Genomic DNA, 12,292 nt, shown 5'->3' with positions numbered 1-12,292 from the left:
AAATGTGGGAATCTTTGTTTGTAAAATCCTAATTAAATATGACTCTTTCTTCGGTCACCTCGCTATCCAAATCCAATCCTTCACCCAAAACCTTTTACCTCGGTTTGACAGGTGAATTAATTGAACAATCCAAAACATCAAAATTACGTAAATCCCAATCAATAATCAGCCACGTGCCCCCAACACACACATTAGAACTTTTAGAGAACTCCGAAAAGTATTGTTGACAAATAAACCAGTAACAGCTAGCTAGCTAGCTTTCAATTATTCCACCAAAGAAAGTGAAAAAGAAGACAGTAGGTAAGGGAAGGACAAAAGTTGCGGATGGTTTTTTAAGTGCAATTGGTACTGTTTTCATATAATTCTATCATATACCTGTATTTAATATAAGTTTCATTGACATATATTTATATATATTATTAATTAAAATAAAATTTTAACTCGGATCGGAGAATAGTATCTAAAAACTGTAACTAAATATGTTTTCTAGGGAAAATTAAACCACCTCACAAACAACAATATATAGCATATACACAACACACAAAGGAGACGGACAAGTTCAATTGTTCACAAAAAGAAAAATGGACCCAAATGTTTTCCACTTTAGCCATCCACATCCTTTGGAATGTACCACCCCACCCTCCACAAAAAATGTAACCTGCTTTGGATGCAAGCTAGAAGTTAACCACGGTGAGGATTATTACCGGTGCAAAACATGTTCCTTCTCTCTTCACCATGTGTGCTACAAGATGCCCTTAATCACAAACCACCCTTCTCATCCAAGCCACGATCTAGTCCTCCTTGTTATACCTTCATCACCTTCCACCAAAGCCACCCTCCACTGCGCGGCATGTGGCCACCACGTGACAGGTTTCTGCTACCACTGTGCTGAATGTAGCATCTTCTTTCACTCTCTGTGTCTTGCACTTCCCGTTTCCCTCGCAATCATCTACCATCCCCACGAAATCAAGCTTGAGTATTCACCACCCTATGATTTCTTCTGTGACTTGTGCAACAAACCTAGTTACAACGGGTGGCTCTATAGGTGCACCATGTGTGAATTCGATACACATGTAGCTTGTGCCGTTGCAAACTTAGAGCCACATTTGTTCCAAAGTCCGTCTTTCTCTCAACCGAGCCCTTTGTTAAGGCAACTTACGAGTACTCACCGAGTGGAACACACAAGGGTTAGTGGAAGTGTTGGTGATAGCGTCAAAGGGTATGACTATTTGATCATGCGTTTGGTGGCACAACAAATTGGTGGGGGAATCAGAGAAAAATTTGACTCTGGATGGGACAAGAGATTATATAGTAGTACAAGGATAAGTCATAACAGAAACAATACTGGGAGTGGGAAGATGAAGATTGTTGGACTTGAATTACAACAGAAAGAACCAAGTCCTGCTGAACTTTTATCAAAGTTAGAAGAGAGAAGACCACTTAGGGATAAATGGACTCCACTTTCTGATTATTCGGCCACACCGTTAAGTAACCAATATAGTGACTCATATTTTTCAATTGATTTGGCAACATCATATTCAATCCAAGGAAGTACAAGTCAGGTACAAAAAGAAGGTGGTAGTGATAAGATAACCCCAGCAGAGAGAGTTGTGAGCAATTATGGACTACGTGAAGAACCATGCAATGATTCATTCGATGCGGCGCAACAGAATAAGGTGATCAAAGAAGGACGAACTAGTGATTTTGGAAAATCATCAAGTGAGAGAGTGATGATGAAAAATCCAAAGGAAGGCTTAGCCAAAGGGTCTGTTCAAGATCAGACAATTACCAAATGGGAGCCAGTAAGTTCAATTAAACTATTACCCTAGCAGATTTTATTTCTTCAGCCTCCACGTTACATATACAAGCTCTTCTGGGTAGAGCTAGAATCGCGTCATTCAATTGAATCAATTCTATTTTTCCAACTAAAAGACAAAAATGAAAAATCATTCCACACATTCTATCAGCTTTGCCCGGTGGAACGTATATCCTTGGGGAAAGAGAAAAGAAAGACATAGATAGAAATACAAGATGAGTGTTAAAAAAATTATATAAAAATAAAAATTTGATTCATGATAATAAGAGAAAGAGAAGTGTGGGTGTGTTAATAAGTTTATTTTCCTCTTCAATTTTGTCAGAAAAAAGTACGTGTAGGGAGAGAAACGTGAAATAAAAGGTGTGAAATAAATATTTTTACGGGTCTAGCTTACAAAAAACATCATTATTTATGTTTTTTTTTAATATAGGAGTAACTATTAGTGACAATAATTATGTTATCTATCTATCACTATGTTTGGTAGTCTAAAAATTAATAGACGAGAAATGAGAGGGAAAGTTTGAAAATGAGTGAATTAAAATAAATATGTGAGTTTGATAGATAAGAAAGGGAGATTAGAGATAAAAAGGTGTGAATTTCATCACATTTTATTTATTTTCACGCTTAACTCAGGAGAAATAGTAAAAGAAATTTGCTCTACAATAATGTATTTAATAAACCCTCATTCATTTGAATAAGTTACATTCGTTTTTTAAAAACACGATCAAACATATTCGAATTAACATGTTTTTCACGTATAGATTAAAATTTTAATTTAATTGATTAAAATAAAAATAATTATTAAAAATCAAAATATTTTTTATTTTTTATTTTTTCTTCCTTTCTTAGTTTTCTTTTTTATTTTTATATACTTTATTTCTCAAATTTTTATTTTTATTTTCTTTTTGATTATTTTTACTCTATTTTTTTAAATTTATTTTATATATCTTATTTCTCACTTATTTCTTTTCATCTTATTAAATATATATAATATTTGTTTTCACCTATTTTTCATCTACTCCTCTTAAATCAGATAATCAAATTTTTATTATATTTCTTATATATTTTTACTTACTTATTTATCTTTCATCTATTTTTTCATTTTATTTCTCACATATTTATTTTCTCGTAATGGACACAGTATATGCCTCTAGCGAATATCCGACAGGTAAAAACAGCAAGCTAAGGGGTTCTTTCGTTGAATTTCTTTATGACATTAAATAATTAATTTTATAGGCACAAGAACTAATGCTATATAATCCTTTCAGGAAAGTTACAGTTGTTCTTGTTGGAGGAAGTTCCTAACTTGCTGCCTTTAGCACAGGCACGTGGAAGGCACACAATTTTTGGAGTACACAATATGAAAGCTGAAAATTGTGAATGAATGAATTGGTTTGCAAATTTCACGAGAACAGAAAGATATTATCACAAGACACAAAAGTCTTACAACTTCATGTCTTGTTCACTTTGGCAATTACAAATTAATATAAGCAGTATAGATGACTGAGTTATTTATAGTGTAACAAAATGGAGAAACTCTTTTTTATTTATTTATTTTGTGGTGAGAGACTCTCTTTTATGTTGGTTATATATATTGATCAATGATCATTGAGTAAACACGTTTTAGGAAGTTGTTGCGTGCATATCATCATTGATATTATCATCCTTCTTGTGAAACATAAATCATATCAAACATACACTTGATAGTATGTGTGTAAATCAGAATATCAAATCCTTATACTCATGTTAAATGAGTTCCATCAAAAATGTAATTTTTCTTTTTAAGAATGAAGGTACTCTTAAGAACAATAAACAAAAATTCTTAACACAAGTTTTCAAAATTTTACCAATTAGAATACAGTAAATAATAATTATTTAAATAAAAAAACTCACCCCTTAATGAATCTGAACACAAAAGAATTGAATAATAAAATCTAGACTAAAATAAATAGTATTTTCAATCCTTAATTAAGTTAATATAGATTAATTGAACTAATGTACAATAAGAAAGAGTCTTAAAAGTTAAGTAGAAGTTATTTAAGACATAACACTAAATCAAGACACATATATAACTAATAGATTAATTAGTCATGAAGTCTTAAAACTAATTAATAAGTAATCTAGTTAATTGAATTAATCAAGCATTAGATTCATACAAGGAGGTTAACTAGTAATGCCAGTAAAAAACAACTAGTATAAATAAGGGTTAACTTAATTATGAAAAGAAATTGGAACTAATCTTTAATTTGATTTATTTAGTAGTTTAGAAATAAGGTTAAAATTATATTAGAAAGCCAAAAAGAGTCAAAAGAAGAGATTTAGTCAACTCATTAATGACATATTAGTAAATTTTAAGAACTATGTTAAGTAAGTTTAAAAGTAGATTAAGAGTTCTTAGGGTACAATTAATATTTATGGAACTTAATTAACACTTAAATTAAGTTAATTAAATATATGATTAAACTAAATATGGATTTAATTCATTAAATATTAATTTTAAAACTAATTGTAGTAGATGGTTATGCAACATCGTGGATGTGATGACTTTGAGAGAAAAGAATGGAAAATTTCATTCACCTTTATTTGAAAAGTATGATGAACAATGTAGTTTGTTCGTGTTGCACTTGATGGGCTATTATGGAATAAAAAGAAACGAATGTGCAAATGTATTCATGTGCAAACCCTAGTGAAAGAGACAAGAGTTATGGGAGGCATTTAGAGGCATGTGTGTTATAGTTGTAGATTGAACTTATGTACTTTGATTTATTGATTTTGGGAGATGAAGTTGTGAGCTTCTATTCATATTTGCATAACCTCTAGCTACCCCGTGTACCTTTGGAAAACACAGCTTCGCCTGAGCCTTAAAAAATATCGTGTCTAACAATGTCCTTGAAAGGAGAATATGGATGGCCACAAAAGGTACTTGAAGTATGCTCATTGGCTTTGGATCCTTGGGGATAATAAGGTGTCAAGTTGTGGAGACTTAGTGTGGCTGAAGAATTCACATATGCCGACTTGGCAAGTCCTAACAAATGTGAGGCATAACTATGATTGGTGAGAGCATCTATGTCATGTATCAAGAAAGAACGTTTCATCCTAATCGTCGGCCCAATCGGTGAAGTTTATGCTATATATACTAAAATACGCATTAGTACTCTTGAGTGACAACTCTAGAAAACCATAGCGTGGTGGTATATAAGATTATTGTGGAACTTGTAAGTTCATTTTGTATGTGACATTACCAAGGATAGAAGAAAACTCACTCCATAAATTTATTTTTCATTGGATGATGGATTGTGGTTGACTACCTTTTTAAAGTATTCAATGATTTAACAGTGATACAAATTGGAGAGCTATTGTTGATGAAGAGATTAATGAAAATCCCTTAAAGGGATCAACTTAGGTGTTTAGAGGTTTAGGTATAACATTATTGGGTATGTTGTACAAAGTTGACTGCTCTAAATCTTATACTTTTTTATTTTGTATTTGATATAGGTACTATAGTATCTCAATATTTTACATTTATTAGTCATTGGTGTATTTCACAAAGGATTTGTGTTTTTTTATGTTGATTTGTATATAGTTAATTATGAGATATGGAGGTCCTTGTTAAACTATATATTTGTATCTTATGACTTCAATGCATTTATTGTTTTTTATGTATGAGATATTTTATACTTGTGTTATCGACACAATATATAACTTGTAAATAGATTTATAATGATATTTAATTGATGTAAATTAATACTATTATTAGTAAAAGTGTTTTATGCATATAAAACAAGAGGAAATTAATTGTATGCAGGCAAAAGTAAATGAAGAAGGTTCTAATTAAATGGAAAACTTAAAAATTTTATTAAAAAAATATTTTTAACTTAAAAAATATGAATTAAGATATCCTTAATTAAATATAAATTAAAAATATTAATGATATATAATAAAAATATACATGTGCATTGTAGATTAGAGTGTCCCACAAGTTAGTATGTTAAGAAACGAGTCAAAATTTCTTTCACAAATCAAAAAACTAATTATTTATATGTTGAACTTATGAGAGCATGAAGCATAATCAAACTAAATCCATGTTGACTTAAAATTCAATAAAACCACAAAAAAAATGATGACATTTTTATTGGATCAAGCTAGGATCATTGCTTGATACATTAAAGGCCAAAAAGTTAATTTGGGCCCACAAGACTCTATTACACAAAACCAAAAAAATGCAAAAATAAACCCCTGTAGCTAAATACAAAGAAAAATAAAAATAAAAAATACAAAGAAAAAGTTTCTTAATAAAAAACTAGACTCCTTCAAAAATTATTGTGTTCTCGATTTCTATCATATATTTGTCACGGAATTCAATTTTTCAATTCCCAATGTGGTTGCATCATGTCCAACTTCATTATCCCTAAAATAAACTTATTATATACAGAGAGAAGAGGTTTCCTTATTCTAAATTTTTTCTACAAAATTTATAAATTTAATTTATATATTAAAAATATTTAATTTAAAGATTAAATTGTTAAAATTTAATATAAAATTTTAATAATTAAATCGTTAAAATTTAATATAAAATTAAAATTATTGAGTGAAGTAAATTTAAATAAATTTATTCTTAAAATATATTAATTATATATATATATATATAATATTAATTTGTTTGTCTTTTTTTATAGAATTCTTTTAAAATTGTTTCTTATATTACTTATTTTTTTACTGAAATATTTTAAATTATTTTATAATAAATGTGTTATATTAATTGACATAAGTTTATTTTCTCTCTTACAAGGATGGGTGAACATGGGTTGCAATCATTAATTAATTAGATAAAAGTAATTAAATAAAAAATAAAAAGATGAGTCTCAATATAATTTTAAGATATTTTTAAAATAATAATATAAAATTAAAAAATTTAATTTTTTTATTAACAAATATTAATTGTTAATTGTTATGTTAGTGAGAGGTTTGAATTCACATCTTCCTTACTCTAACTCTAGGTCTCTCCTTCAAACCATCAAATAACCTTATAACTTTTAATAATAAATTTAATATTGCATTGTTACTCCTTTTGTACTCATGTACAAGCAAACATATCTAAATTTGCATATATTAAGAAAATTAGTTAAGTTCATTTAATTTTATTGATTTTAGAAGAAAAAACTAAACTTTATTTTCTAAATCACCCTTAATAATATTTATTAAAAAATTAATTATATTTAATTTAATAGATATTTTTGCAATGATAATATTAAACACGATCAACTTAACTAGAATTTGTTTCTATTTAAATTAAAAAAAATTTAGTATTTTTTACCTATATATGAGTCCAACGCGAGTATTAACTAACCTAACATTTTATTCTTAGTAAGTGTGAATTAATAGAAGTTTTATATTTAAATAGCAAAAAAAGTATTCATTTATTTAGTTTTATAACTCTCTGAATTCCTTTTTACGTGTCGATTTTTAAATAAAATTTTGCCTCTACTTGTTTGTCATTTTCAAATTTAAAGATAATATTAATTATTTTTTCTTGTCAATTATATTTTTACATTTCATCTAACTTTTAAACAATTTATACATAATAACTACAATAATATGCATTTATTATAGAAATAAAAATAAAAGAGAATAAAATAATAAAAAAATCATTAAAATTATTTTATAAAAAAAAATAATTATGTTTCTTAATTTATATAGAACAACCTTTGATGACCGATATAAAAGAATAGAGAAAGTATTAGTGTAGCCCATGGGCAGGCGAAAAGTCAAGTTTCCACTTTCCATCACATTATTCATACTATATATTTATTACTTTTCCCGGTAAGGATTGTATTTCAAAGGGAAACCCAAAAATGTGAGTAGTTAGAACTTAGAAGGCAGAATGAAAAGATAAGAAGAAATTTTATCCAAACCCAACTCTGATGATGACGCTAACAGGATACAACAAATCGCTACATGACACCACCACCATCGCTGTTGCCTCCACTTTTTTATTTGGAACATAACAGTCACCATAATTTCTAACATAAAAAATCACGTCCCTTAGTTCCTCATCCTCACCAAATAAAAAACATATGCTGCTCATTACAAAATGTACTATCACATCTGAATTGCCGCCCAAAATGCATTTTTAATTAATCCATAAAGACTCTGAGAAACATAATCGAAATTTACAAAAACATTTCCTACTACTTGAGGTTTATCCAAGTAATAATCGATACTGTTCCGTGTCTAGGAAAGAATCGTTTCTTTTTAAGACTCTCACAAACATAATTGAATCAAACACGCAATAACTTTCGCCATGAACGTATACTACTGAATAACTTCTACATTAACTTGTAAGTTGTAACATTAATTAAAAATGTAGTAAAACATAATGTTAACAAGTCACAAAACTAAAAGTAGAATAGTAGAATAATATTTCTTACTGTTGCTGGATATAATGCAACATTTTTAGAGATAAATTAATTTAACACACAATATATATGGTAGATGAAATTAAACTTGGAGAGGCGATACGCAATATTTATGGTGTATATTGATAGTAAGAAATTTATGACACCGTACCCATGAATGCTGGATGTACGAATCCATGGATCATAGTGGTGGATATTCTTCAGAATTTGTTTGGTTGTCTAAGAGAAACTAGTTTGTGCGATCTAAGCAATGTGATATATATGATGATGAAGATTCAGAAGCAATGGCATGATTGCGGAATCAGAGATAGCCATGCCTAGACCAAGTTAGGAGTTAACATTTGTGAATGAATGAATTCACATTCTCCCATTTGAAGCACGTAGTGCTCAGACAGCCAGATCTCACTGTTTAAATGAAAATAGAAATCTTAAAGGGATCCATCCATTAATTCTTTTATGTAGTACACCCTTTTTTTGGGACTCAACTGGCTCCACTCCTGCCTCAACTTGAATCAATTATCGAATGATTGTCATTTCCATCATTACTTGCCACGATTCTATTCCCTTCCTATTTCTGCTATACTTACTAGCTTAGTCACCAGGTAAACAACCATCATTTATCACATATTTATTTGGGAATTTACTCTAACTTTTTTTTTAATTATAATTAAAAATCCATTTGTTATTATAATTTGTGTAATTATTAATGTTTTTAACATTTATATATTGTTTTAAAAACAATTAATATGAGACATAAAGTAATTGTTTGTAACTACTTGTGGTGGCCGATTCTCTTTTCCTTTGATGGAATGATATAACTTTTTTTATACTATATATATGACGAATGTGAGGAACCAAAGATGCTCATGCTTTCGCATAACACATCCCAAATTCACCTTGCCAGCTGTCAACGACTCAACGAGCATATAGCTGAATAGAATTGTTGTCAAACCTCTAATTTATTGTGATGGCTAATTAGATAACTCAGTTTTAAAATTTATCAATCGAAGATTTTAATTTTATTTTAATTATCATTCAAAAACGTTAACTTAAAAAAGGTACGTAAAATATTAATTATAAAAAGAAATTTAAGATACATGCATAAAGAAATGCAAAATGATTTTTAGATACTCATAAACCTATTTGACACCTAAAAAGAGGGAAAGAAAATAAAAAAAGGAGTAATTTTATGTAAACATTCAAAATTTATAAACATTAATGTGATACCCTTTATTTTCTTTTTATCTTTTTTCTTATCATATCACATTAACAATCATATCAATTATTTATTTCTCTTTTCTTCTTATATCTATGGGTCTTTACATCTCATAAGTGTTAAAAAAAAGTCTTTTTTCAATAAGAAAAAATTAACATATATTTATAATTCATAGTATGACGTGATAGAAAAAAGAGATAAAAAAATATTTAAAAAGGTGGAGTGTCTAAGAGTCATTATTATAAAGAGATAGATAAAAAAAAATAAGTCAAAAGTATACAAATTTAGATATCACTACACAAGAAAATTGACTTATACATTATTTTTGTTTTGTTCTTAAAGATATGATGACTGTATTTAAAATAAAAGTTACTTTTACTTATAATTATTAGTATTGATAAAATTCAAATATAAAATCATTGTTATACAACTCACACAATGGATAAATAAATCATTAGTAGGTATATCTAAAATAGATATTTACAACTCACACAATGGATAAATAAATGTTTTATGTGCATCACTATTATAAGTCAATTTTTTTTTGTACATACATAATTATATTAAAAAAAGATTGCAAGACTAAAATTTTTAATTTTACATATAAATTAGAACTTGCATGATTTTTAGAAAAAAATAATTGTTAGAGATCTAATAACTATTTAACACCCATGCAAAATAGAAATAAAATATAATAAGTAATATGATTTGAAAGAAAGAGAAAAATATAAGGAGATAATTGATAGATGTTAATGTAATGTTTATAAATAAAAGATTTCTAAATATCATTATTATTTTTGGACCAAATAAAAGAGATGAAGAAAAGATTCAATTCTACATATAAAAAATACTTTTCAAGTGATACCTTTTTTTTCTCTTTTCATTGGACGGTTTGTTCAAAATTCAATTTATATACCAATTTAGATTTTTTAATTATTCATTAAACATAAAAATGTATTATAATTAGATAAGATTCCTTATTAATAATAACTAAAAATTAAATCATCCGTTAATTAATTTACCTTGACACTTGTTTGTTTTGGTGTGGCATTGGTGGGTCGTCTAGCCACATGCCATTGAATACATTATCCCACTGGGGTAAGTGAAAGGATGCTATTGCCTATTGCCAATACTTGCTTTGCTGTTTGGGCCCCTCTCATCTCACCGAGCTTAAGCCACATTTGCCCCTTTCCTTAATGACAAGTGGCATCCACATACCAAAAAGATCCACTTACCTTTAACCATTTCCACCAATAACAAACATGCTAATGCATGTGAATTGCGATGATATCCATCAATGCCATAATTTAAGACCTAAAGCAACACGCAATATACATGATCATCTAAAGAAGCCGCATTTTAACAAATTCGAATTCTACAAATTTGTTATAGCTCCAACCCTATATTTTTCTCTTTCTTTTTCATGTAACAAATGTTTACACTCTCAATTGGTAACTCTTTTTATCTTTCCTAATTTTTCCTTCTATATGTAGTAATGAGAAGTTACTTTTAAGAAATTAAGTTCATTATATGTTATATAATAGACTTTTAATGGTTGAAGCTTGTAGTAGTACGTAGCTTACTCATATCGTGTCTCTAGTTACATTTTAATGCATGAGTATTTGTCGAGAACTTTTGTTGAGGTTTATATGCAGAACATATGACTTAATTGGCTTGTCTAAAAACTGTGACACAGTAGCCATATAACATATTAATTGCTCTCAAGTTCTCCTAATGTTTTCATTATTTATTTTAGCTAAGACTCCCCGTGCAATTGGGTGGAGGGCATGACTCTTGTGGTTTGTGGAGAAGTGCTGGTATAGGGTCTCCATCTCAACCGTCTCCATCCAAAAGAATCTCTCTGTCATATTTATTGGCTAAGGCACAGAAATGAAAACCAATAGTATTGTTGTACTTTTCTCACAAAAAAACAATTTAGTGGTTTCACCTAATGTTTTCTGCAAAGAATATACTGTCATCTTTTTACAAATTTAATCAATAACAGTTTTGTTAACATCACCAATTAAAAATAAAAATTTATTGAAAAATATATATTTATTTGATTAGAAACACAAAAGTATGATAAATATTTTATATTTAATTTTAATTACTTAAATTTAACTTTTTAAAGACAGGTGTTAATAAAACTGTAACAAAAAGAGCAGATGAACTAAATGTGTGTTAATAAAACTAAAAATAAAAAGGTCAGATAGAGTAAACGAGCAATTGAAAAGCACAGCGAAAACGTGCATTAATTTTAGTCAAATGAAAATAAAAAAAATAATGCCATTTATCATCAAATGAAGGAGTCATGTAGGTATTATTCTACATACTAGGCTATAAAGACGTGTATCCAATGCGATGAAACATTTCAAAACACACATAATAATACATAAAATTCGTGTCACCCTCATGTCCACAGCGTGCATGGCTCATATCTGTATCTGTTCCTGTACTTCTTGCTTTTAGCAGACATTTGCTTTCCATTTTAGCTCACCAAAGCTCCTAGTTACAAAGTTTTTCTATGCACTTCATATATACGAGCTTCCTTTAGCAAGGACAGTCAACAACATGATATCAGTTAGACAGCTTAGCGAAATATCAAACGATCGATGTATGAACAGTTTAATGTTAGTTGGCATATAAACAAAACAAAATCAAACGAAGTATAGATATATATATAGTCCGTATTATATTTAGCCCTACCTTGCTGCAACAAGTCAACCGAATACATGAGTACATACTAACCTAGCTAGCTACTCAAAAAGATAGTAAATTTTTCAGTACCCATCATGTCACAGTCACCACTGGTATGTAGAATTATATAGACTTTTCTCGAGACAT

General features: G+C 28.7%; 1 protein-coding gene across 1 annotated transcript; it reads left to right on the top strand.

Moving 5' to 3' along the window:
- Window positions 1–3,493, top strand: LOC114915853 (Cysteine/Histidine-rich C1 domain family protein). Its single transcript, XM_083076425.1, has 2 exons — window positions 1–1,802; window positions 3,085–3,493. Exons 1-2 carry the CDS (start codon window positions 582–584, stop codon window positions 3,133–3,135), a joined length of 1,272 nt encoding a protein of 423 aa, XP_082932551.1. The 5' UTR covers window positions 1–581; the 3' UTR covers window positions 3,136–3,493.
- The last annotated feature ends 8,799 nt before the right edge of the window (window positions 3,494–12,292 follow it).

The sequence above is a fragment of the Cajanus cajan genome, chromosome 6 (genome assembly GCF_000230855.2).
Source record: "Cajanus cajan strain Asha chromosome 6, NIPB_CcT2T_4, whole genome shotgun sequence".
In the NCBI taxonomy this organism is placed as follows: Eukaryota; Viridiplantae; Streptophyta; class Magnoliopsida; order Fabales; family Fabaceae; genus Cajanus; species Cajanus cajan.
This window is presented reverse-complemented; position numbering and strand designations above follow the sequence as displayed.